Source organism: Piliocolobus tephrosceles, chromosome 13 (genome assembly GCF_002776525.5).
Source record: "Piliocolobus tephrosceles isolate RC106 chromosome 13, ASM277652v3, whole genome shotgun sequence".
Classification (NCBI taxonomy): Eukaryota; Metazoa; Chordata; class Mammalia; order Primates; family Cercopithecidae; genus Piliocolobus; species Piliocolobus tephrosceles.
The window spans coordinates 2,700,973-2,725,549 of NC_045446.1; the positions used below are offsets into that span (position 1 = coordinate 2,700,973).

Consider the following 24,577-nt stretch of genomic DNA (forward strand, 5'->3'; position numbering starts at 1 on the left):
GCTCTGCAAGGACTGCTTGCTTATGGTGGCCTGTGTGCGCAACCCTACAGACTGCTAACCATCCAGGGCCCTCTTGCTGGAAAGCAGTACCATCAGCAATGAAAATAACACCCAAGTTACATCTTTGCTACCTGGTTAGCAAGAAACACTGGGCTCAGAAAGCAGGGACCAAATCTAGGTTTGGTTCGTTGATTTTAAAAGTACATGTAACAGACACCTGTACAAAAACAGTGTTCTTCAGAAAGCCCTATGTCAAACCTGTGACACAGTGAGTGTGCCTGGACAGCAACTCCCTCTTTAGTCAAAGTCAAAACAATGCATTGTATAAAGCATAGATCAGAAGTTTGGAAGTTAGGTATGAATGGAATTCCACCTTACCTAGAAACGTATGAATGATTAACAGACAAAAATTACACCTAAATGGGGAAAAAAATTGAAAGGAACTGTCAGCATGAAAGAAAATGAAATGCACAAAATTATACAGGAGGCAACGGCCACAATTTCTCATGATACAAAAGGGCTGCAAGATACTGAACTCGGGGTGAACAACTTCAACACCAGATCATACTTTCAAAACGGGCAGAAGCATGATTTTCGCTTTTATCAGACTGCCCCCAATACTAAAACCTCCCTTCCTTCCTTGTTTTCTTTGGCTTGCACAGACTCTAACACTGGCCATCTCTTTGGAAGGTGCATGTGACAGGGATAGCAGGCTTGGCCTTATCCCAGCTACACATGCCCGGCCGTCTCTGAACTTCATTCACACCATTAGCCTGAACATGTTTTTCGTCCTTTCTCCCCCAGCCAACAAAACCTATCAGTGGTCTCATGGCGTGTTAGCCTGTAATCCACCACGTCACGTTCTCTATAATGGCTGGTGAGAATGCTTTTTAGAAACCTGGGATGTGAAAGGAGACTCAAGGTTCTCCAAGGTGACAGAAGGAAGCAGAACAAACAACAGAGGGGAGGAAAAGAGACGCCGAGGCACAGAATACAGGGAGGGGGAGAGACAAGTACAAGGACAGAGGCAGCTGTGCGCGGAGTCTGAGGAGGTGGCCCTGCCAACTGCCCCCAGTCCTTGCTTTACAACTGCAACCTTGAAAGCGTCCATTCAGCGCCCACAGGGCGGAAACATGGCCCAGTAAACACACGTGGCCCTTGGGTCCATCAGACACCCTGCAGAGCAGTGATGGGCAGCATTTATTCCCCCAGCGTTGTTCACGGGCTGACTGACAGCCCTCATCTTCCCTGTCCCTACACTGCGATCCACGCAAGGCAGACCCAGGCCTTGGTCTCCTATAGCCCTCACCGCCCACCACCATGGTGCTGAGCACAGGTACACTTTCAGCACAGAGACCTCCCACATCAACAGGCCAACCTTTAGAAGATGAACATTTCCATGGGCATATTATTCCCAGAGGAGTCTTTAAAAGACACATTCTCAAAAAAGTTTTAAAAGCTCTTCTCCCATCCCTTCCCTGAAGGAACCACAACTGTGAACACGCATTCATGGGAATAGCTGGTTTCAACCAACTGATGACAGAGCCAGGATATCAGACTGACAGCTTAGTGCACACTCCAAAAAACAAGGGTAAAAACAAGCAAAAAACATCTGGTCGGACAGAGACACATTACAAAAACACCAGGTAACATTAGTATTCTGACAGCCCATAATATACATTTTAAGAGGCAAGGGAACTACACATTTCATGTTTTATGAGAGGAAACTCTTATGACAGCTATAGGATGACATTTAAGCAGTTCTGATTTTAAAATGTGTCAAATGGTCAAAGTACCTTAAGTTACTCTGAGACCACAAATAAAAATCTAAATTTGCAGGTAAAATTAATGGGGTTGCCCACTCATTTCCAACTCAGTTTTCTTTAGTAAACCTTCCCAATATATTTTAAATTATCTGAGACAGATGAGATATCTAGACACACCATCTGGGCATGCCCAGCTCAAGTGCAACTGTCAAATCATGCCCACAACCCCATTATTCTGCTCCTTAACAAAAAGAGCCCCCAAGTCCCTTCTTTGCACCTTTTCCAAACACGCACAAAGAAAAGTTTATGTTGTCAGTTAAATCATTACCTTACCTTAAAAGAATGAAACATTGGGAAAGTCAAGTTGCTCCACTGAGGAGTCTATGTAACTAAGACACAGCCTGAGATAGCTGGAAAAGCTTCTACTGAACATGTACACTCAACACTCAAATTATATACACAGTGCCTGAATGATCATTCCAGTATTTTTCTGACACATTTTAAACTTTCTAATTAGGGAATAATGAATACTGTTAACACTGCTGCCTCCAAGTGGGGAACATTTTTAAAAGTCTAAGAGTGTAGCATAATAAGTAGGTCTGGGTGGCCCCAAAGTTACCAACCTTGGGGTTAATTTCTGCATCATCCTCGTCTTCTCCCTCCTCGTCACCTTCTAATTCCTATATTTAAAAAGTGAGAATTAGCTGGAATGACAAGATTTAAACTCTTGTGGCGTTCACAATCCACAAACACACGGAGCAATACACTGCCTTAGATGGAAATCAATTACTGCTACCCACAAGTGACTCATCACTTCCTCTGGACACTTAGAATTATTTCTAGGTATCTTTTTGTTCTCACAGACAGCCCTAAAAGAAACACAATTCTGAAAAAGTAGATTTTGTTAAATGATTATTTTCTAACATACATTTTCATAAGCCAACTGCAGGGTCAAAAACTGTCACAGCATTTGCTATGCATTTCTGCTTAGTGTTTTAAGAACATTGTTAGAGTCAAAGACAGCACCACAAAAAATGGGTGCACCACAGCCCTGTGAGTCCATAACCTTCAAGAAGAGAAAAGCAAAAAAACAACTTCAGGGAGGTAAGTGGCACTGCATAAACCTGTCTCTTACCTCCTCTTCTCCTTCTTCACCTTCTTCAAACTGGAAAAACACAGAAAAACATTTTTAAGTTTACAAAACATGACAGCAGCCTGCCCGAGACACCAGTCCCATCAAATGACTCACTGATCAAGCCTAAGAAGAGCAGAAAGTTCAGCCACGCTGCCTGCTGGGCCTCGCTTGGCTGAGGAGTCATTTGCTTGTGTGCAATGCATTTTAAAAGCACGCCAGGAAATTGAAAGTCACGCAAAACAAGGAATAGGATAGGAAGCTGGTCAGCCAGGCTGTACACTGGACACAGTTGGGAACCTGGCACCACAGCTCTGCCCTGAGTGTTCTCACACCAAGGAGCAGGCACACAGGAAAATATTTTTGTAAACCAATGAATTTGCTTTCCTTAAATTTTTTACAAGGCTGATCTAACCAGTAGCATAACGTTATTGGATACAGGAACCTGGGTATCATTTTACATCTCACACACAGGGAAAAAAACACTTAGTAGAAATATATTAAAACTTTGGTGTTTAATCTTTAAACACTAAGGTGCTCAAAGGTGAACCTCCAACATTAGTCAATTGTCTTGAATCAGTTTCTCCTACATCCAAAGACATCATTGGTCAAACTGAAAATCAAGTTTCAAACATGAAACTTACATGAAAAGCAAAACCACCTTATCACTACTGGTTGCATAACCAGGGTAGTACACTGAAAATGCAGTTTCATTTATCAACGTTTCCCTTTCTGTTGAGCTCACACCATGTATTCCTTAGAGCCACCTTCAGTGGAACTTAGAAGGATCTTACTGTGCCGGTGTGGAGTTCACGTTTGCACAGCCTCCTGGCGCCAAGCAGCAGCCAGGATGAGACGTGACCACAGTGCAGCACCCTTTCCCTCTAAGGATCCTAACTGGCATCAGACAGGGAAAGACTTTTTTTTTTTTTTTTTTTGAGACGGAGTCTCGCTCTGTCGCCCAGGCTGGAGTGCAGTGGCTGGATCTCAGCTCACTGCAAGCTCTGCCTCCCGGGTTTACGCCATTCTCCTGCCTCAGCCTCCGGAGTAGCTGGGACTACAGGCGCCAGCCACCTCGCCCGGCTAGCTTTTTGTATTTTTTAGTAGAGACGGGGTTTCACCGTGTTAGCCAGGATGGTCTCCAACTCCTGACCTCGTGATCCGCCCGTCTTGGCCTCCCAAAGTGCTGGGATTACAGGCTTGAGCCACCGCGCCCGGCCAGGGAAAGACTTCTTAATAAAGAAGTCTTTATTATTTCAGGTCAGATCCCAACGGGCCAACAGCAGGCTCCAGGGCCTATTCCAAAGCTCTAAGGACAGCATTTCGCCCTTGAGGGGCTGCGCACAGGGGCTGCTCCAGATGCATCACCCACCTGGGCAGGTGGGACTTTTTATGCCAACACTTACTGTGTCATTGCTCTGTGCCAGGTGCTATGTTAAGGGCTATGTTCAGGTGCCATGTTAAGGGCTTAACAAGTAACCAGAGTCTTCACCATGAGCTCTACTTACAGCTGAGGAAACTGAAGCTTAAGGAGGTGGTGGAGCTACTAAGGGGAAGAGTGGGGATGTGAGTCTAAGCAGTCTAATCTGAGCTGGCACTTCTAGCCTCTAAATGACACTGCTTATCAGTAGTACCTGTGCTGAACATATTATGAATGAAATATACATTTACTATAAGCAAATGTGGCACAGTGCTCACCAGTAGTACAGACACCGCACATAAGTAAACAAATAGCACACATGCATATTCAAGTCTTTTAAACTGATGGGTGTATGATCAAAAAAGTTTGAGATAAGCTTTCCAATGTGTGGCCACTAGCCCTTAGCTCACTATTTAAACTAATGTAAACGATGTTCAGTTCCTCAGTCACAGCAGCCGTATTTTATTTCAAGTCCTCAAGTGGTCAGTTCTACTGCGCTGGACCAAGCAGGCAGAAGCTAGTTCCATCAACAGAGAAAGTTCTATTGGAAAGTGCTGGTCTAGAATCCGTAAAACTATGTCATGGCAGCTACCTGACCGTCCATGTTCCCTGACCTACAATCACCTCCCAGCCTAGGGATGGGCCAGCAAGTTGAGTTTTAGAAGTTAAACAAACAGTCTCAGACCTAACAGCTGACGAAGAGCACGCTGGCCTATTCTCCCCACTGGTGGAACTCAGTACAATGGGAGGGGTGTGAGGAGATGTTGGTCTTTACTGCCACAGGGGGCAAAGGCCCTTGAACCCACCTAAGCTCTTGCCGCCCTGTCTGAAGCCCCAACAGGCCAGCCCTTCTAAGAAAAGAAACCTAGCGCAGCCACAAAACCTAAGAGCTCCACAAGCAACAGACTGTCATCTAGAACATACTTCCAGTAACATTCTATAAAACAAAACTTTATTTTCCACAGATCAAGAAGACTTGAAGCTGCCTGAACCTTGGTGAGGATGGGAGTTTCTGAGCAGTGCACGGGCTGTGCGCCCGCAAGTTCTGACCATGGAAGAGCTGGCTTCCCTCAAGCCCAGAAAGGAAAGTGACATGCAATCTTGTTGTTTTCTTGGGAGCATGGGTCTTTTTCCTTTTTACCTAATTAGATAGAAGTTCAGGAATTTCTATTTCTTTTGGGTTGATGAAATACAGGCTAGCATGAGTCCACTGTCAATAAATGTTTGCTGTGGTCAGACCTCCATGATTTTCCCCATGTTTAGAAGTTCCCTGAAGCTTAGGTTTTTAGAGAATACTGTTGAATCACTAGGCAGGGCTCACATAGGAAACTGGCAATCACCTCTGAAACTGCCTCACAGACTCCTGCTTTTTCTGCTGTTCCTCAGACCTCTCCTCTTCAAGTATATTCCCCTCACAACAAGGACAGCAGCTTAGACTACATATCTGACTGATTTTGTCATAAAAAGATTAGGCATGGGGGTTTCCCAAGCCACAATTCAGGGCCACTCTGCACCAACAGAGATAAGCACCCAGGTGGGAGCCCCCCTTCCCCGAGCCTCATACATTGTCATCATCCTCTATGGCCTCCCCAGTGAAGTACAGCACAGCCCGCGGGACTATCCGCTCACGGAAAAAGTGTCCAATTTCAAAATCGGAGGCTAATGTGAATTCAGAATCTTCATCCTGAGGAGGAAAAACCCACGTGTTAACTCATTTTAATGGGATAAAAACATTCGCTTCACCACCCTCAGCTAAACATCAGCCCCTCACTTACGATTTACTTGACTTAAAACACCAAACTCCTGCACTGCTGGGGGACAGCCACTAGACACTCAAAGCCCCTTTAAAACAATTTCAAGTAGCTTTAAAGAGCTACTGAAGCAAAATGGCAGAGCAAGTGGGAATTGAGGGCCCCACAGCTCCATCACTTGTCCAAAGGTCTCACTCAGAGTAGGGAGTATCAGAGTCTCACATATGGGGAACGGGCAGTATTAAAGCACTACAGGTTTGCTACTGAAACCAACATATGAAACACGTACTTTTACTTTTCTATCACCCAGGTTGGAGTGCAGTGGTGCAATCACAGCTCATTACAGCCTCAAGCTCCTGGGCCCCAGTGACCCTGGAACTACACAGTGCACCACCATCTCCAACTAATTTATTATTTTATCTTTTGAGACAGAGTCTCCCTCTGTCGCCCATTGGAATACAGTGGTGCGATCTCAGCTCACTGTAACCTTCTCCTCTCAGGTTCAAGTGATTCTCCTGCTTCAGCCTCCCGAGTAGCTGAGATTATAGGCGCTGCCACCATGTCCAGCTAATTTTTTTTTTTTTTTTTTTTTTTTTTGTATTTTAAGCAGAAACGGGGTTTCACCATATTGGCCAGACTGGTCTTGAACTCCTGACCTCTGGTGATCCACTCACCTTGGCCTCCCAAAATGCTGGGATTACAGGCGTGAGTCACTGTGTTCGGCCAGTTATTTTATTTGGTTTTAATTTTTTGTAGAGATGCGGCTGTGCTATGTTGCCCAGGCTGATCTCAAACTCCTGGACTCACGCAGTCCTCCCACCTCAGCCTCCCAAAGCATTAAGATTACAGGCATACGCAATCCATACACAGCCAGGACTGGACTTTTTTAAACAAGCAGACAGACATTCACTCAGGAGAGACTTCAATAGGAAAATTAGACTATTAACAACAAATCTTACCAGTGATTCTCCATCCCCGGATGCTAGGAAAAAAAAAAAAAAGACAAAATATATTTAAGTTACAGTGACAAGTCCCAGAATTTTAAAGCCCACACAGGAGAAAGCTGTGCTGGTAGACAAAATGTAACATTTTTCACCTTGAGGTTTAAACTAGAAATCCCCAAAGCCTTGCATCTCCTGACAGACATCTTCGCAAGCTCCATCCACCACTTCTGAAGCTGGCCTGAGTGCCCCTATGCCTCCCTCCCCTCTCCTCCATCATGTGCCATGGGCTGGCACTCAAGCTTGAGAAAATCATTTTGAGAGGGTTAATATATTAACAGGAGGAAAGGCAAACAGCCCCCAGGCTATGGCCATGTGGCCATTCAGTGCATTTGTGCTTTATGGGGAAATTTAATTCATGTCCTGCAGAACTATACGTGATGGTGCAGGAGAGAAAGAGAAAGTCCTTAAGCCTTATAAGCTGTGAGTGTTACTAAGGCACTCCATCTCAGCGAGGCAGAAACTGCATTTCTAACTGTTTGGAGAGTGCTGAAATGCCCATCAGTGCCCCCTGTAGAGTGGCACAGCTCCTCAGTGAAAGCTGATGCTTAGACGAGCTAAGCACACCAACACAGACAGGGACTTCTAACCACACTCAATGAAGCCATGCAACATTCAAATGGTACACGATCCAACCCCCTGATTTTAGAAACATTTACTACAAGACCCTGACCTTCATCAGGAGTTGAATGTTTACTCTGCTTAGTCTCATACCTGCCTTTTCAATCTTCACTGGGCTCTTCTGAGTCTCTCTTCCCATTAAGCAACCACAACCCTGGCAGCACTTGCTGTTTGCTGCTGAGATACGAGCGTTGGGTGTGTAAACACCACCCATGAGCAAGGCGGAGCTCCCAAGCCTCAGTGTGCCAGCATCACCCGGGGGTTTAAGACATGGGTTAGGGGCATGGCTGGGTGTCTAAACGCTGGAGCAGCATGCTCCCCAGGGCACTCTGGCCGGGGTCGTGAATCAGCACAAGGACTCTGAGCACTCATACTTCTGGACTGGCTTTGTAGCTTTAAGGACAAAGACGGAGCTGGACTCACTAGCTAATGCCTCCTTCACTTCATACCACAGGAGTTCATTTTGTCTGTTCCTTCACTACCCCATTACCTACTCCCTACCCATCCTCAATTTTTGTCATAGCACTTACCATTTGGTATTATGTGTTTGATTACTTTAAAAGTGGCTTTATTGATGGGATTTACATACCACAAAAGGCATACACTCTAAATGTATAACTTTATGACTTTCAGTGTGTTAACTGTAGAGTTGTGCAACCATACTATAAAAGTTTTAGAACCTACCAAAAAAAAAAAAAAACACTTAAAAATTCCCTTGGGTCCACTATCAACTCCATTTTTATCCTAAAAATTATTATTATTTTTTTTTCTTGAGGCGGAGTCTTGCGCTGTCTCCCAGGCTAGAGTGCAGTGGCACAATCTCGGCTCACAGCAAGTTCTGCCCCCTGGGTTCATGCCATTCCCCTGCCTCAGCCTCCCCAGCAGCTGGGACTACAGATGCCCGCTACCATGCCTGGCTGATTTTTTGTATTTTTAGTAGAGACGGGGTTTCACCATGTTAGCCAGGATGGTCTCAATATCCTAACCTGGCGATTCACCCACCTCGGCCTCCCAAAGTGCTGGGATTACAGGCGTGAGCTACCGCGCCCAACAAAAAATTATTTTTAAATCAGTTTTAAGAAACTACACAAAGTCAGTGATTCCAGAAAGTAAAGCCCCCCTGCTTCATGGTGAATTCACAATCTCCAATATGCCCAACCCAAATGTCTAAAAGGAATCTTGCAAAAGAAAATGAAATGTAGTATCTAATTTTATGACTGCTCTCATTCCCCAAACCATATATATTTGCATCTTCTATGTTCAGTCTAATTGCAGAAAATAGGCACCACAATTAAAATAACGAACTGAACTCTGAAGGGTAGCCTGATAAATAAGGGTGCTAAGCTCAGAGACAAAAATCAAAAAACTCAAACACTCAGATTGGAGAAGAGAGCCGCCCTGTGGCCCCACATACAACACTAACTGATTATCTGCAGCAGGGGATGGCATCTCTTCACTTCAAATTATGTTTTTGTTCATGGAAACTAAAGAGAATATGGATATTTTAACACTGACAAGTAGTTTGAACTTCACATTCTCTCACGATTAGGAAATTATATGAAAAATCCCAAGTAATTTACTCTCAAAATCAACTGGTCAATCTTTACTAGTTCAAAGGTCTCATCTTTATTTTACCACTTAGGAAAATTTAAATAAATAAATAAATGGAAGCAGCTTCCAAGCTGTGATTCTGCCAATGTTTTTCAAAACTGAAAGTCCCAACTACTTGTGTTTCTCACAATATATAAATTCCAAAAACTTCTATCAAACTGTGCATAAAATAAAATTACAAGGAAAGGGGGACTAAGCAGATGATCCAAAAGCAGCGCAACTAGAACCAGTGTACAGCAGTAACGGGTACCTGGAGAGCAAACCCAGCAGCTCTCCGAGGCTGGGAGTGGTCTCTGGGGGGTGCAAAACAGACACAACAGAGGGGCAGAAATGCCAGCTGGTGGAGAAGGGTGCTTCAGGTGAGGAAGCAGCCCAGGTGCAAACACTCTATTCAGTTTTATTAAAACAGAACTGCAAGTTTTTGCCTGAGCTGCAGCCAAGCAGAGTAAAGCTCTTCCCTTTCCTGCAGAAGATGACAATCCTACTCTTACTGTCCTAGCTACCTCTGCCCCCCACAATAAACTTGCCAGCGCACCAACAGAACAGCCTGGGACACAGCAATGTACCCCTACTGACCACACTTGCCTGAAAGAACAGGACTAAAGTCTCTGGGTGTTAGGAATCTATCAGGTGACCAAAATTATTTTATACAAGTACATAATGAATATTAACAACCAACAGACTTGCCTTTCAGTGGATTGAAGAAGTTGAAAAAGGACTCATTGGGTACTTGTTTCGTAATTGTTCTAACAGTGCCTCGACCCTTATGTTTCTGCTTTTTCTTGATGGTTTTGACAGTAACATTCTTTCCTTTCTTCCAGTCAATGGTACACCTACCAGGACAAGACAGCTGTCATGAACACACAATCCATGAGAAAAATCCATTACAAATGCAGGCAGGAAGCAAACCACAGCTCTATGCCAAACCTGCAAAACTAAATAAAACCAATCTGCAAACCAAATACAATGGCCCATGAAGTTCATCTGGAGGTTGACAAAAGAGAAATGGCCTGGTCCTCTTTCAACTTGGGTGTGACCACTGCCTCAAACTTTAGACTTCTGGAACAATGGTATTATTTTCCCAAGACATTTCATCAGGACTCCGAAAGGTGTATTCTGTGGCAAAGCCCTTGTGTCAAGTCTGTACGATGCACAACAACTTGTCCGCAGCTTCCCAAGGAAGCAGGAGTTGCTGCTGCTGTTCAAGGCAGCCAAGTGAGCAGAATAAGCTGGAACAAGGAAACAGGTGGCCACTGGGAATCTTGATGGCCAGTGCAGACCACTCCAGCCCCAGGAGGCTGGCAAGGGCTGAGCACAGCATGCTCTCTAACACACAATCACCATGGACCCAGGAAACACCTGGCAGATCTCAATACTGCCCGCTTAAGAACATGCTTGGAAAGGCCAGGCCTTTTTCTCACACGATGGCCTGGCCCTGGAAAATCATTTTTCTAAATTACTCCAGTAGGATTTTAATAAAGTCCTGAATTAACAATTCGTACTTAGTTCTGGTAAATAAACTTAATTGTTTCAAGTCAAGACTAAAACCATTTCTCAGTCAATCCAACCTGGAGAAATTAATTCTAAACCAAATTCTCTCTTTAGTGATTTATAAAGCCTGAAATCAACGAGTCAAACAACAGCTATGCTGCCCCTACCTATCTCCAAAGCAATCAACTGACAGCCTTGGACTCAGACTCATTCATTCAATAAGTATTCATTTGCTGAGGGTAATCCATGAATTCAATTTTAAGAACTTCAATTCATGATGTCTAGAGAACCCAATACTTTCATTAAAATGAAGAAACTGGGCACTATCCCAAAGGCCTGCACGTGCAACCACGTGACTCATTTCCCAGGTTCAGCCACCATCTCCAAGTTCTGCACTACAAGCATTCCCAAACTGAAAGACTATGGAAATATCCATCTACTAGGCTTTTAAAGCAGACTCAAGACTGTACTTTACTCCTTACTTCTATCTTACCCATCAAGTTACAAAATTATCTCGATTTTGTTTCAGAAAAACAAGGTAGAATGACATTTTCTTACCCGTCACAGTCCACAATCTCAGGACCTTCAAAGGAAAAGGGATCAGCCTTATCTGGTTCTGATTTCATCTTGTAGGTTTTTGTCAGGACTGAGTTGGTAAAGTAGTCGTTGGGTTCAAAGTGGAACTCTAACACAAAAGACTAAAAGCAGAAACTCAGAGTAAGCACTAGTCAAAATCGAAAAATAACGAGGACAGATTGCTTGGAGTACACAACACTGACTAGAAGCTATTTTGGGAAAGCTCAACAGATAGGGCCATGGAACAAGAGAAACTCCTCCACTGCAAAAAAGGCCTGTATGAACTTAAAAAAAACAAATGATGGACTGGAGGGAAATATCTGTTCAGTTCATGAGCAGGGGCATGTCCCGCTCCAATGCCTCCTCACCAATAGGGGTCAAATTCTCCTAAGGAATCCTAGCTTCTCTTAGCTGCTCCCAACTCTTGCTTCCTGGAAGGAGGGAAGGTGACTAAGGGAAAGTAGGGGCACCAGCAGTCCATCCTCCTCCTCTCCTTTTCCGCTCAGCCTAAGCCCCAGCCCCCACCCTGCTGGGGGAAGCCAGGGTCTGTATTCTGTGCTGTGCAGTAAAAGCAATGACCCACAGCTTTTCTCCCGGGAGGTGGGTGGGAGAAAAGAACAAATCTCTACAAGGACAGAAAGCTCATCCCTCACTTACAAAGCATGCTACAGACCTGGAAGAGAGGTAAGCACACCGGGAAAAACGATGCAAACACGAATGCAGGCACAGGTAACATCCAACAGCAGCAACAAGGCATTTATGCTCACAAGTAACAAAACACAGGAACACCAAAATGAGATGCCTTTCTTTGGGGCAAAATGTATAACAATATGTAGACCCAGCCAGGGTTTTGGGGTACTGGGCACACTCATATACTGTCAACAGATTTTATGAAGGACAATTTGGCAATATCAAAAAAATAATAAAATAAAAAGGCATATTCCCTGACTCAATAATTCCATTTTGAGGAATTTCTTCAATTTGAGAAAAATACCTGGATGATACATTGGTATGTGCAAAGACATTTACCTCATCCCTATTTATAAAAGAAAAACCTGGAAAATGAGCTTGGTTGAGTAATTTATAGATAGTTTACAAGACCAATTCTGCGCTCAGACAGCCTGGGTTCAAATCCCTTCTCTGCCTTCAGTGCTGGTCAATTCGCGGAAGCTACTCAATGTCTCCGTGCTCTGCTTTCCTCCATTGCCAAGGTCAGTGGAGAGCTCCTAGCCAGATCCTGCTGTCATCCCTTCCAGAAACTGGAAAAAACTCTCTCTCTCTAGGAGCTGCCTTGACGGTTAATCTAGATGACTTAGAACAGAGCCGGGTTTATGGACAAGGCTGGTTATTAAACGTTAGCTGTTTCCATTTTCATTGTAATGGTAAAACCATCAATGGAGGGGAAATTAAGAGGACTAAAAAAATAAATATAGCAATAATTTCCTCAAAAAAAAGTTTATACATTCAAACAAATCACTTGCACAAAGGAGAACTGAAAAAGTAACTTCTAAAGAAAGGTGGAGGAGGAGAGGGGGGCCATGAGGGCTTAGGAAGTCAGGATCAGGGAGACAGTCTAGTTGGTTTCTAGAAGCGATGACAGCAGGACCTGGCTAGGAGCTCTCCACTGGCCTTGGCAAGAGCAAAGGAAGCGGGTAGGGCACTGCAGATGAACCACACAAAGGAAAGGCCAGTCACTTGCCTGGTAAGTCACAAGGAAAGAAAGAGGCAGCTACAGGGAATCAGCATCAAATAAAATTCCAATTTATCTCCCAACCCTCCAGGGCTTTAAAAAAAAAAACAACAACAACATAAAGAGGGAAGGCAAGCAGCCAACCAATGGAGAGACTGCTGTGATCCCAGAACTGTTTAAGGCTGTGACCACAGTGTGGACAACCAACCCAGGGCATGGGATGACCCCAATCATACAAACAGTATTATTAGACTTGTGGTCCTTCACCACGTCCTACTCATTTTTCCCCCTCCTTTTTACTTTCTCTTTTAAAGACCAGTTCTCTCTATGTTGCCCAGGCTGGTCTCACACTCCCGGGCTCAAGCAATCCTCCACCTTGGCCTCCTAAAGTGCTGGGATTACAGGCATGAGCTACCACACCCAGCCTACTTTTCTATAGATAGATTCATATTTCTTCCTATTTTCCTTTTTTCTCTCCCCTCTGACTTTGTTCAGTCAAGAGTAACCCAAAGACAACTGGAGATGATTCAAGAAAGTGTTTAACTGCCCAAATGAAAAGTGGCTTGAAGATAAGACTGCTTAATTCACACATGCACTACAGTCAGGCAAGCCACAAATATGCTAACCATGCTCAATCTTACAAGCAACTAAAGAAATGTAAAATTAGGCAGGGCCTGGGTGGCTCACGCCTGTAATCCCAACTGAACGACCTTTGGGCCTTCTAAAGCTTCATCTTCTTTCACTCAGAAAGTACACTGAAAGGAATCTAAACTAAATAAATCATCAAACATTTAATTTAACACAAATTTGGGTTCAAGTATGCTGATCATAATGCAACAATTTACATCGGGAGAGGTGGTGCATGCAGGGGAACGTTAAAACATTTTATAGCCAATGGCGGCAGTAACAACTATTCCCCCAGCCAAGCCTATGTGATGTGACAGCAGGGTGACACTGTGCACACACCGTGTGGTGTGGCAGGAGCCATGTGGCATACGTGTGCAGTGTGTCCAGGTGGGCAAGGGCTCAAGGGAAGGGAATGAGGCATGGTCAGGAGCTGCAAAAACACCAGCCAAGACTCATTTTGAAGTTTCATTTCTCTTTATAACTTAAAATGCCTCAGACGCTTCATAATAATTTTACAAAGGAAAAAGAGTATGGGGAAACTCACTAAGCTGCTGATATTTACTTATAGAAGACAGATTTGTATGGTGTTCTTTACACTTGCCTATATTTTCTACATATGACTTTTATAATAGGGAAGTAAAAAGAAAAAAAGATTACTGGTCCACAGTCTACCACAACCAGAGCTCTAGTCTATGAGCCACCATGAGATGGAGGAAAATAAGATGACAGGTTAAGAAAGAAAGAAAATTGACCTAGGAAATCATCAAACAGGTGTCCAGTAAGAAAAAAGAGGCCGGGTGCGGTGGCTCACGCCTGTAATCCCAGCATTTGGGAGGCTGAGGTGAGCAGATCATGAGGTCAAGAGATTGAGACCATCCTGGCCAATGTGGTAAAACTCCGTCTCTACTAAAAATACAAAAATTAGCTGGGTGTGGTGGCGCACGCCTGTAATCCCAGCTACTCGGGAGGCTGAGGCAGGAGAATCGCTTGAACTCGGGAGGCAGAGGTTGCAGTGAGCCGAAATCATAGCACTGCACTCCAGACTGGCGACAGAGTGAGACTCCGTCTCAAAAAATAGTAATAATAAAAAGAAAAGAAAAGAAAGGGGAAAAAAAAAAAAAGGAACTGACCCAAAAAAAAAGTTAATTGAGTCTGGATGAATTAAGTACAAGGAAAACACACATAGAACCTTAAAGCACCACACACTCACGCCATGGGGAAGAGAATGCACACCAATGAGGGCAAACTAGGCAGACGTGCCCAGGCGGCTCCCGGGGGCCCTGTGATAAAGTCTAAACAGAAGAGATGCAAGCCCAGGAAGAAGGACCTGCTATGACCCACATGGGACAGAGAAGATGGGGTGTCCCCTCTGGAGGCAGCCCCCAGCTGGTGAGCAGGCACCACTCCTGACTCCCAGTGCCCCACCTGGAGAGACACCCAAATGTCACCTTCCATAGTGGAAAACAAGACAGGAAAAAGTAGAAGGGACAGACACAGGTGGATCCACTGCCTGCCCCTGCTGCTGTCCCAGGCATTACTTGCAGCACTTGCAGTGAAGAAATCCCACGCCTAGTGGCCCTCGTCCATTAGCCCGGGCCCCGGTACTGAAGAAATCCCACGCCTAGTGGCCCTCATCCATTAGCCTGGGCCCCAGTGCTGAGATGGGGAGGAAGGAAGACACTGGTGACTGGTCCCAGGTCCCTACCACCATCACCCACCCGCAAGATCCCTAACCCACAGCCTGTCATGCAGCATTTGTCTCCAAGACCTGAAACTGAAAGCCACCAGTCAGTCAGTCATGTGTCGCTGGAAATGCTATTGCACCGGAATGGAACCCATTAGCTACAGCCAGCTAACAGGTTAACGAACAGTGCTCCCTGGGAGAACCAGGCTAGGATGAGACAGCCTGGGGAGGCCATCTGAAGATGAGCATGTTTCCTCAGATAAAAGTAAGGGCTGACCTAGTCAAGCTTGTCTTATCAACTGGCAGGCTGATCCATGCCACTAACATGACTATTGCAATGATACGACAAAGCAAGCATACTGGAAAGATTTGTTTCAGGACAAATCAAAGAGCAGGAAAACATTTTTCAGTCTTTGTGTTTTTTTTTTTAGGGTAAAATCTAGTAGGTTCAGATTTCCGAATAAGTGCTGTTCATATGTGTACATAGCTCCTATCTTTTTAAACGTTAAAAATATACATTAGATGCATGCGAACTTGAGAGACACTTGGGAAAAGAACGGTATCATCTCCAACCAACCGAGTAAACAAACTACAAGACCGAGGGCGGGCACAGTGGACAGCACCACCACAGTCCAGGAGTTGCAGTCTGACTCCTGCATTGGTGCCCACCTGGCTGTAGGGTCTAAAACATCACATGGTCTGCATCACTGTCAAATCATCCAGCACAGACTCACGACTACAGTGCCAAGCATGAGACAGAAAGGCAATGGGATCCCCGTCTAACTCTCACGGAGCAAAGAGACAATGAGGTACTCAGTCTAACTCTTGGAGAGCTGTCTTGCCCAGGGCTGCCCAGCAGATGAGTGGCTAAGTGTGGGTTTTGTGGGTTTCTTGCCCCTGGCTCCAAGTTCTTCCATCTTTGTGGACTGATTCTGATGCCAACCAGAAGGTAAGTCAGTACTCACCATAGGCTGTCCAGGGTCAGAAAACTTCACTTTAATATCCTGCAGGTGTTTCAAGATTGGTTCATCATATTCCTAATCAAAAAGAGAAAAAAATTCCAACCGGCTTTTAAAAAATAGCACATCTCTCCCCAAGAGTCATGGTTGCATGGGCTCCCAGATGCTGCATAACTAGCCCTACTGGAATTCTGTCCTTGTCAAGCAATAACTACCAGGAAGAAACTCAAAATTATTCACCAACTCCCTGTCATAGAGAAGCAGCACCAAGGTGTCCCCTTTCCCTAGTGTGGAGCAACGGTGGGTGTCACTGACAGCGAAAGGCAGTGCCACTGACACCCACCTGCCTGCAATACTGGGGCAAGGACCTTCACTGCTTTCCTGCCACCAGCTGCCACTGCACACAGAGATCAGAAATGCTACCAACCAAGACTGCTGAGTAAACAGAGCAGAAGCCTGGAAGTCAGAAGAGAAGGCTAGATCAGCTATAGCCTTGGCAACCAGCTTCCCCACCTGTGGCAATAAAGTTGTACGCCTTAACAATGGGGGCACCTCCTGAGAAACACACCGTTAGGCAATTCGGCGTGTGATCATCAGAGTATACTTACACAAACCTAGACAGTGCAGCCTACTATCCACTATTGCGCCTACGCTACAAACCTGTACAGTTTGTGACTGTACTGAATACTGGAAGCAGCTAGTGATGGTAATTATTTGTGTATCTAAACACAGAGAAGGTACAGTAAGAATATGGTATCATAATCTTACAGGACCACCATCCTATATACAGTCTGTTGTGACCGAAATGTGTTATGTGGCTCATGACTGTATCCAAAACTCACTATACAGACGGTCACTTCTTTATTTTATTTTTTTTTGAGACAGAGTCTCACTCTGTTGCCCAGGCTGGAGTGCAATGGCACAATCTCAGGTCACTGCAAGCTCCGCCTCCCAGGTTCATGCCATTCTCCTGCCTTAGCTTCCCGAGTAGCTGGGACTACAGGTGCTCACCACCACGCCCGGCTAATTTTTTGTATTTTTAGTAGAGATGAGGTTTCACCGTGTTAGCCAGGATGGTCTCAATCTCCTGACCTCATGATCCACCCACCTCGGCCTCCCAAAGTGCTGGGATTACCGGCATGAGCCATCGCGCCCAGCCACATGCGGTAACTTCTTTAAGGACACTTACACAGAGCGTGTCTGAGATCTAACTTGCGGGCACCATGGAAGAATGTACAATTCTTATCTGTCTGTATCATTTTACAAGTGGTATTTCTTTAAACTCAGAGTTTGCTGATACCTGTCAGCTTAGAAGGTTCAAGTGAGGAAAGTCAGAAGAGGAGTGGAAAGACCTGAATCCTCATAAACATGCACTGGCAGCAGGTGCTTCGTTTGTAACATTATAGTCCCTTCTTTACCCCTGAAGCCTGGGCACTGAACCTCAAAATGTCTTGAAGTTCCATTAAGTTTTACTTAAATCATTTTTTCCCTTTTTTATTTCTATGTAACAACTGTACTAATTTATGGGACACAGTGACATTTTGATGCACATATACAATGTGTAATAAATCAAGACCATCACCTCAAACATTTATTTTTGAACATTCAAAACCCGTCCTCTAGCTTTCTGAAAATACACACTAAATTATCGTTAGCCACATTCACCCTACAGTGCTAGAAAACACCAGAACTTACTCCTCCAATCTAGCAATGACTCTGTATCCAACAACGGACCTCTCCCTGTTTATCCTCCCCTCTCTCTCCCTCCAAGCCTTTAACAGCTCTGCTTCGGTGAGCCGTTTTTGTAGCTCCCACATGAGTGTGAACATGAGGTATTTCCCTTTCTGTGCCTGACTTTCCATTAAGTGAGTCCTAATTTTCAACTCTTTTGACATTATAGAAAACAAAAACAGCAACAAAAGGATACCTGCAAGTATTTAGACAAAAAGTAACCCAAAGGCAGTTGTGAAATGGGCCACACCTGCATGCGATGTTCAGTCTCCAACACTGCGCATGCCACCCACTGAGGCATGCACTGGCTCTCAATCACCAAGATGAACACCTTCACCAGCACGCTCTCCAGAGATGGCACTGGGAACTTCAAACTCATCCCACTCAAAGACGCAGTGCCCACTGATGTTTTCCCAACCTTCGTAAAATAACCATTATGTTCTAATTTCCTCAAGCAGCCATGTACCCTGTAGGTCAAAATTTAAATGTCCAGGGCAGATATAAGGCAATGCCCCACCCTGGCAGACACTCAAGACTCAGGAAGCAAAGGCACAAACAACACTGGAAGCATCACACTGAGATCATAAAGCCGCCATCTCAAATTTTCCACTCTACTTGAAGGAATATATTTCAACTATCCCCAGATTTGGAACAAAGGGACTCAGAGTTAATCCAACTTTGGAATTTAATATTTGACCAAAATGAGCTGGGCACAGTGGCACACACCTGCAGTCCCAGTTACTTGGGAGAACCACTTGAGGCCAAGAGACTGAGACAGCAGTGCACTGACTGTGCCTATGAAAAGCCACTGACCTCTAGGCTGGGCATCATAGCAAGACTATGTCCCTTAAAAAGGAAAGGGATTCTCTCAGAAATGGCAGACTCCAACACCAGACATTAAAACATAATTGTTGGCCGGGCGCGGTGGCTCACGCCTGTAATCCCAGCACTTTGGGAGGCTGAGGCAGACGGATCACAAGGTCAGGAGATCGAGACCATCCTGGCTAACATGGTGAAACCCCGTCTCTACTAAAAACACAAAACATTAGCCAGGTGTGGTGGCGGGTACCTGTAGTCCCAGATACTCGGGAGGCTGAGGCAGGAGAATGGCATGAACCCAGAAGGCGGAGCTTGCAGCAAGCCGAGAACATGCCACTGCGCTCCAGCCTGGGCAACAGAGTGAGACTCCGTTAAAAAAAAAAAAAGTTGTTAAAAAATCAAAATAGAACATGCTACCATTACCTGCTATGAGGTTACTAACAGTACAAATAACATTTCCTCATATTAAATGAGTACTCTATCAACCCCTGCATATCTTTTTAAAGCTTTTAAAACAAAAAGCAACAAGACACTTCTTGGCTGAAATGCTGAAGCACTGACACTAACACAGAGGTGCTGGGAGAATGAGAAGGGACACCCCATTAAAATGTGGCCAAATGCCTCACTGTGCTCTCAAAACCCAAGGCAGCGCTATCCATGGCCAGTGACCCCAATGCCATAACCAAGTGGCCACATGCACAGAAGGGGACACCAAAACTCACTCAAGTCACCTAACTCTTGCTCCCAAACCCTGTTATCACTGCACCCCCAATCCCACGTGAAGATGCTCCAACCCTACAGCATGAGCATCACCCTGGGACCCATGGGACGGGCAGCCCCACAGAACCAGAATCTGCACTGCCATGGCCACTCCCCATGCCCCCCGAAGTCTCAGAAGAACTAACCTAAGAGCTAGTCTTTCCACCTGCTCCCTACCATGGGGATTTTCAACTCTCAGCGTGCATATCAGAGTTCCTAAAACCACTTCAAAACTCTCAGTGCCGTGGTGACAGATGAGGCATTCAGTTTTTGCTATGTAGTTTTTAAAGCTGCTCAGGTGATTGTAATACATAGGGTGAGACTACGGCTCTGGTACACATTACTTAATTTTTCCAATGAAATTCTGGTGCATGGCATTCTTTTAAAAGTATGGTCTAGTCTTCGTAAATTCCACCTTTTCGTATAAAAAGGAAACTCAAGATCAGGAAAAACCAAGGCTGTTCTATTTTAGATGCTTTCTGGTCTGGAAGGAGAATAAGAAATACATCATTCTTTCCATCTTTTCTCAAGTTTTGGCTTAGGACACAGGATAAGTATGAAACAAGGCAGGTAGCAGAGGCAGCAATGTGATACATTTGTGAAAACCATTAAAAAACATAGCTGTGAAATCCCGTGCAAACTACAATACAGCAGTTTGCAAAGGACAACAGACAGTGGCTATGCTCTGTGATGGGAGAAGCACTCTGCCCACACAAGCAGAGCCTGGAGTTGTCCTGAGCAAGTGTGAATGTAGATGTACTGTTTCTGGGGACTCTGGAGCAATAAAAACCGACAGCAAGTCAGTCAGTGAGACGGAAGGCAAGATTTGTTTCTGTGTTCTGGAAACTTCTATTATAACTAATTTCAGGGAAAACCAAATTTATCACCTTTTAATTTGTTCACCATGTCACCGTAGAAAGTAAAATGTCAAGGCAAGACAAAATCAGAAATGTTGGTTTTGTTTTGTTTTGTTTTGTTTTTTTGAGACAGGGTCTCACTCTGTCACCCACCAGGATGGAGTGTAGCACCGTGATCATGGCTTACCACAGCCTCGACCTCCTGGGCTCAGGTGATCCTCCTGCCTCAGCCTCCCAAGTACCTGGGACCACAGGTGCACAACACAATGCCTGGCTAACTTCTGTATTTTTTGTAGAGATGGGATTTCGCCATGCTGCCCAGGCTGGTCTTAAACAATCTGCCTACCTCGGCCTCCCAAAGTGCTGGGGCTACAGACATGAGCTACCATGCCTGGCCTTCTTTTCTTAAAATAGACACTTTTCAAGAGAAATGATCAGAAAATATTAGCAACTTGTTCAAAAATTCACTGGGATGTGTGTGTATACACACACACAGAACTCATCCCTTCAAAATTCATTCTCCTACTCTGGTCTCCCGCCCTCACCCTTTCCTGCACACTCACACACAGTAAGACACAGATGCGCTCTTGAATTTATTCACAGGCTTTCCCACAGGCAAGACAACAGACCTTTACAGGAGGTAAAAGGAATTGATTTGAAAGTTTTGGATCAGGCTGAGCTGCCCGGCTTGCCACCAAGAACTGCAAAAGACAGCATGGAAGCCCCACTGTGAATAAACCACTCACTGTGAGATCAGACTGCTCACCTGAGGTCCTGGTCACAGGAAGTGCCCTTCCGCCCACTATGAACAACCTTTCAACGCCCAGTTTAGTGCTTAAAAAAATGCCATAGATAAGTAATGTTAGAAGACTACCACATAATCTCTCTAAAAGATAGAAACGTGCTTACCTGGACTAATTCACTTAGCATATCTACATTTCTAAAGATGGTAAACCAGAACTCTGGAATTCCTTTGGGATTTGGCTCTTCAGCTGTTGCTGCTTCTTTTTCTGTTATGACTACTTTATTTTTCATGTCTCCCTAAAAAAAATAAAGATGCAAAAAGATCGCAAAAAATACAAATTTAAAAATAACGCAGTGGCTTAATGTAGAGTATCATTTCCAAATCCTGTATTATCTCCGAACAAAAACCTTTCTTTTAGAGTCTGCATCTCCAAACCATTTACTGGGCCATGCAACACTTCTCAGATGCTTCCGAGGGAAAAAAGCAGTCAGGGTATTACATCCACATGGAATTCCTTATGATTTCACATCAAAGGCGAAGAAACCAAAGAGATGACAAAGTGCCACCAACTCTGGGAAAGGCCATCAGTGCTAACTGTGAGGTGCCATCCCGAGACAATCATCATCACAAATGCAGATGCAAAGACTGTACGTCAACCTTAAGGAAATGGAATGCAAATGTGCAGAACATCTATCACTGGGCAAAAGTCGTCCAGTCCAAGGATCAGTAAGTTCACTTGGACTAATAATCTGACCTCTGGTTAAAATTTGTGGGGTAGGGGCAGTAAGTTGAAGTAAAAAAAAAAAAAAAAAAAAATTTGCTGCAGCAGTATCTGCAGCAAGAAAGTGGTCAGCAACTTATTCAGCTTTAAGCAGGTGGCTATAAATGCTGGTTCATGGACACCACGCAAGCATCAGAAAGTGACCAGAAAGGGTACGTGGTAAAGTGAAGGGGAGTCTTATAACATCACGCCCCAGGGAAAAGGTAGACCAAGGGAGGTGAAACATAACACTAAATGGAACTATGGGAAATTGTGAATGCCTTGCCAAATGGGATTGTTACGATGAAACGATCTCGTAGTCCTTTTAAATTAGCGAAGGCAGATTTCCTTGAGCTGTTAGAAACTGATTCACAACTGTATTAATCCACAGCCATGGCTTCAATTCGGCCAGGTTCTACATATTTTAAAAAGATCAAAAACACATAAGGCTACCAAAATTATCACACTTAAAAAAAAACAAAAACAAAAACAAAACACCCTTGCAAAAAGTTAGTTACAGGATAAAAGTTACTTGTCTCCCAAACATAAAATCAGGCTGACACTGGGAGTTTTCACAGCACTGGAATGGGACCAGTCACTAGAAAAAGGCTGTGAGCAGGTAACTGACAGCCACACCACAACCACCATACGCAACCAATCCGCTGGCTGAACACCTGTCAGGGACCGCACGCTAGTCCACGCCACTGAGCAGGAAGGAACTCCCCTCATAACTCCCCCAATCTTCCAGTGACTGAGAACACAGGGGTATCTCTTCTTGATCTTTGCTTTCTCTGATGTTTTAATCTCAGTTGGTCTGATCCCTTATTTCAATATGCTCCTGTCCACAGATAACTGACGTGGCACTACATCTTACTCCTCCTATGAACTGACAGTACCGTGTCAGATGCTAGATCGGTATCAGAAAGGAATCTAAACCCAACCTAATGATGCAGCAGCACCTACTGCTAGAAGCATGTAAGTTTACTAGTCATTAAAAATCATTTAAAAATGCTTATTTTTAATAGTATTAAAACAGAACATAAGTCACATTTTTCTAAAGACTTACAGCCAATTTCTCTTCCTCTTCATTTTCACTGTGCCATTCCGATTCTGCATCCGTTGGTTCAACATCACCAGTGATAAATTCCCTTCTCTACATAAAAATGGGACCTTATTAGAATTATATTATTAGCTTACTTGGAAACTCAAGAGTTAAATTTATAAATAATGTCTACAAAAAGACTTTGAAAACTGGGTATTTTTATAACTTATTTTAAGATTCTAAATTTTAGGGTTCAAAGAAAAATATTAAATGATTTCCTGGGTAAATCTAGATGTTTCACCTAAAGATCTAAAATAAAGGCGGTCCCCGATTTCCAATGGTTCAACTGAAGATTTTCAACTTCATGATGGTGCAGAAGCCATCATACTTTGGGTACCAATACAACCACACTCTGTTCCACTCTCTGTGTGGTGTTCAACACATTACACGAGACACTCAGCACTTTATTATAAAATAGGCTTTGTGGAAGATGATTTTGCCTGACTGCAGGCTAATGTCAATGTTCTGAGCTTGTTTAAGGTAGTCTAGACTAAGCTACGTTTGGTAGCTTAGATGCGTTCTTACCCTAGATGTTGTCAACTTAAATTCGTTAACAGAGCTCCCTACCTTGTCAAAGAGAGGCTGGTATAGTGCTGCATACTTTCTTTCCAAGTCATGTACCTCTTCATAGAACTTGGCTTCTATGTGAGCACATCTCACCTGAAGTTGTTTCAATGCATTAATTCTTCTTTTTACTGCTTTAGGTAAACTAAAAAAAAGGAGTAAGAAATACTACATCCTCATGCCTGTAAAATAAGGCAGCATGCTTTTCAATTTTATTAAAATAAATTTAAGTTAACATGGAATTAACATAATGAACAAGACCTCTTAAAAATTAAGAAAAGGACAAATACCCCAATACAGGATACAGGAGGCAGAAAAGATAATTCACAAAAGAAAAAACACAAACTGTCAAACATGAAGAAAGACTCAATCTCATAAAATATCCAAAAGAATGCAAACATTTAAGAACGCTCATCTTTTCCTTACCAAATTGGCAATTAAAAACCAAAACAAAACACCTAGGTTTTACGAGGCTAAGGGTCAAGAAGCCCTCTGACTGACTCACCTTTCTTAAGGGCAGAAATATTGAAAATGTTCTTTGAACCCAGTAATTCCACTTCTAAGAATTTATTCTGGCCGGGCGCGGTGGCTCAAGCCTGTAATCCCAGCACTTTGGGAGGCCGAGACGGGCGGATCACGAGGTCAGGAGATCGAGACCATCCTGGCTAACACGGGGAAACCCCGTCTCTACTAAAATACAAAAAACTAGCCGGGCGAGATGGCGGGCGCCTGCAGTCCCAGCTACTCGGGAGGCTGAGGCAGGAGAATGGCGTGAACCCGGGAGACGGAGCTTGCGGTGAGCTGAGATCCGGCCACTGCACTCCAGCCTGGGTGACAGAGCAAGACTCCGTCTCAAAAAAAAAAAAAAAAAAAAGAATTTATTCTTAAGGCTGGGTGCAGTGGCTCATGCC

At 44.2% G+C, this 24,577-nt stretch overlaps 1 protein-coding gene and 1 non-coding gene across 8 annotated transcripts in view; both read right to left on the reverse strand.

The window, feature by feature from the left end:
• The window catches only part of NAP1L4 (nucleosome assembly protein 1 like 4), a 47,770-nt gene that overhangs the window by 4,447 nt on the left and 18,746 nt on the right, over positions 1 to 24,577 (reverse strand). For 4 of the 7 annotated variants that reach the window (XM_023183535.2, XM_023183538.3, XM_023183537.2 and 1 more), the window contains 10 exons: positions 23,670 to 23,811; positions 23,067 to 23,153; positions 21,405 to 21,536; positions 16,336 to 16,407; positions 11,352 to 11,491; positions 9,990 to 10,135; positions 7,029 to 7,051; positions 5,883 to 6,002; positions 2,902 to 2,931; positions 2,390 to 2,446 (listed from right to left, as the gene is read on the reverse strand). In XM_023183535.2, the coding sequence (XP_023039303.1) occupies positions 2,390 to 2,446; positions 2,902 to 2,931; positions 5,883 to 6,002; positions 7,029 to 7,051; positions 9,990 to 10,135; positions 11,352 to 11,491; positions 16,336 to 16,407; positions 21,405 to 21,536; positions 23,067 to 23,153; positions 23,670 to 23,811 (949 nt within the window). Of the gene's footprint in view, positions 1 to 378; positions 417 to 2,389; positions 2,447 to 2,901; positions 2,932 to 5,882; positions 6,003 to 7,028; positions 7,052 to 9,989; positions 10,136 to 11,351; positions 11,492 to 16,335; positions 16,408 to 21,404; positions 21,537 to 23,066; positions 23,154 to 23,669; positions 23,812 to 24,577 lie in introns of all 7 variants that reach the window. The other 3 variants (XM_031933874.1, XM_031933875.1, XM_023183539.2) reach the window with 1 other exon arrangement.
• On the reverse strand, positions 15,440 to 15,562 carry LOC111520653. The gene has a single exon (XR_002724734.1). It is a non-coding gene; the product is annotated as a small nucleolar RNA SNORA54 (small nucleolar RNA).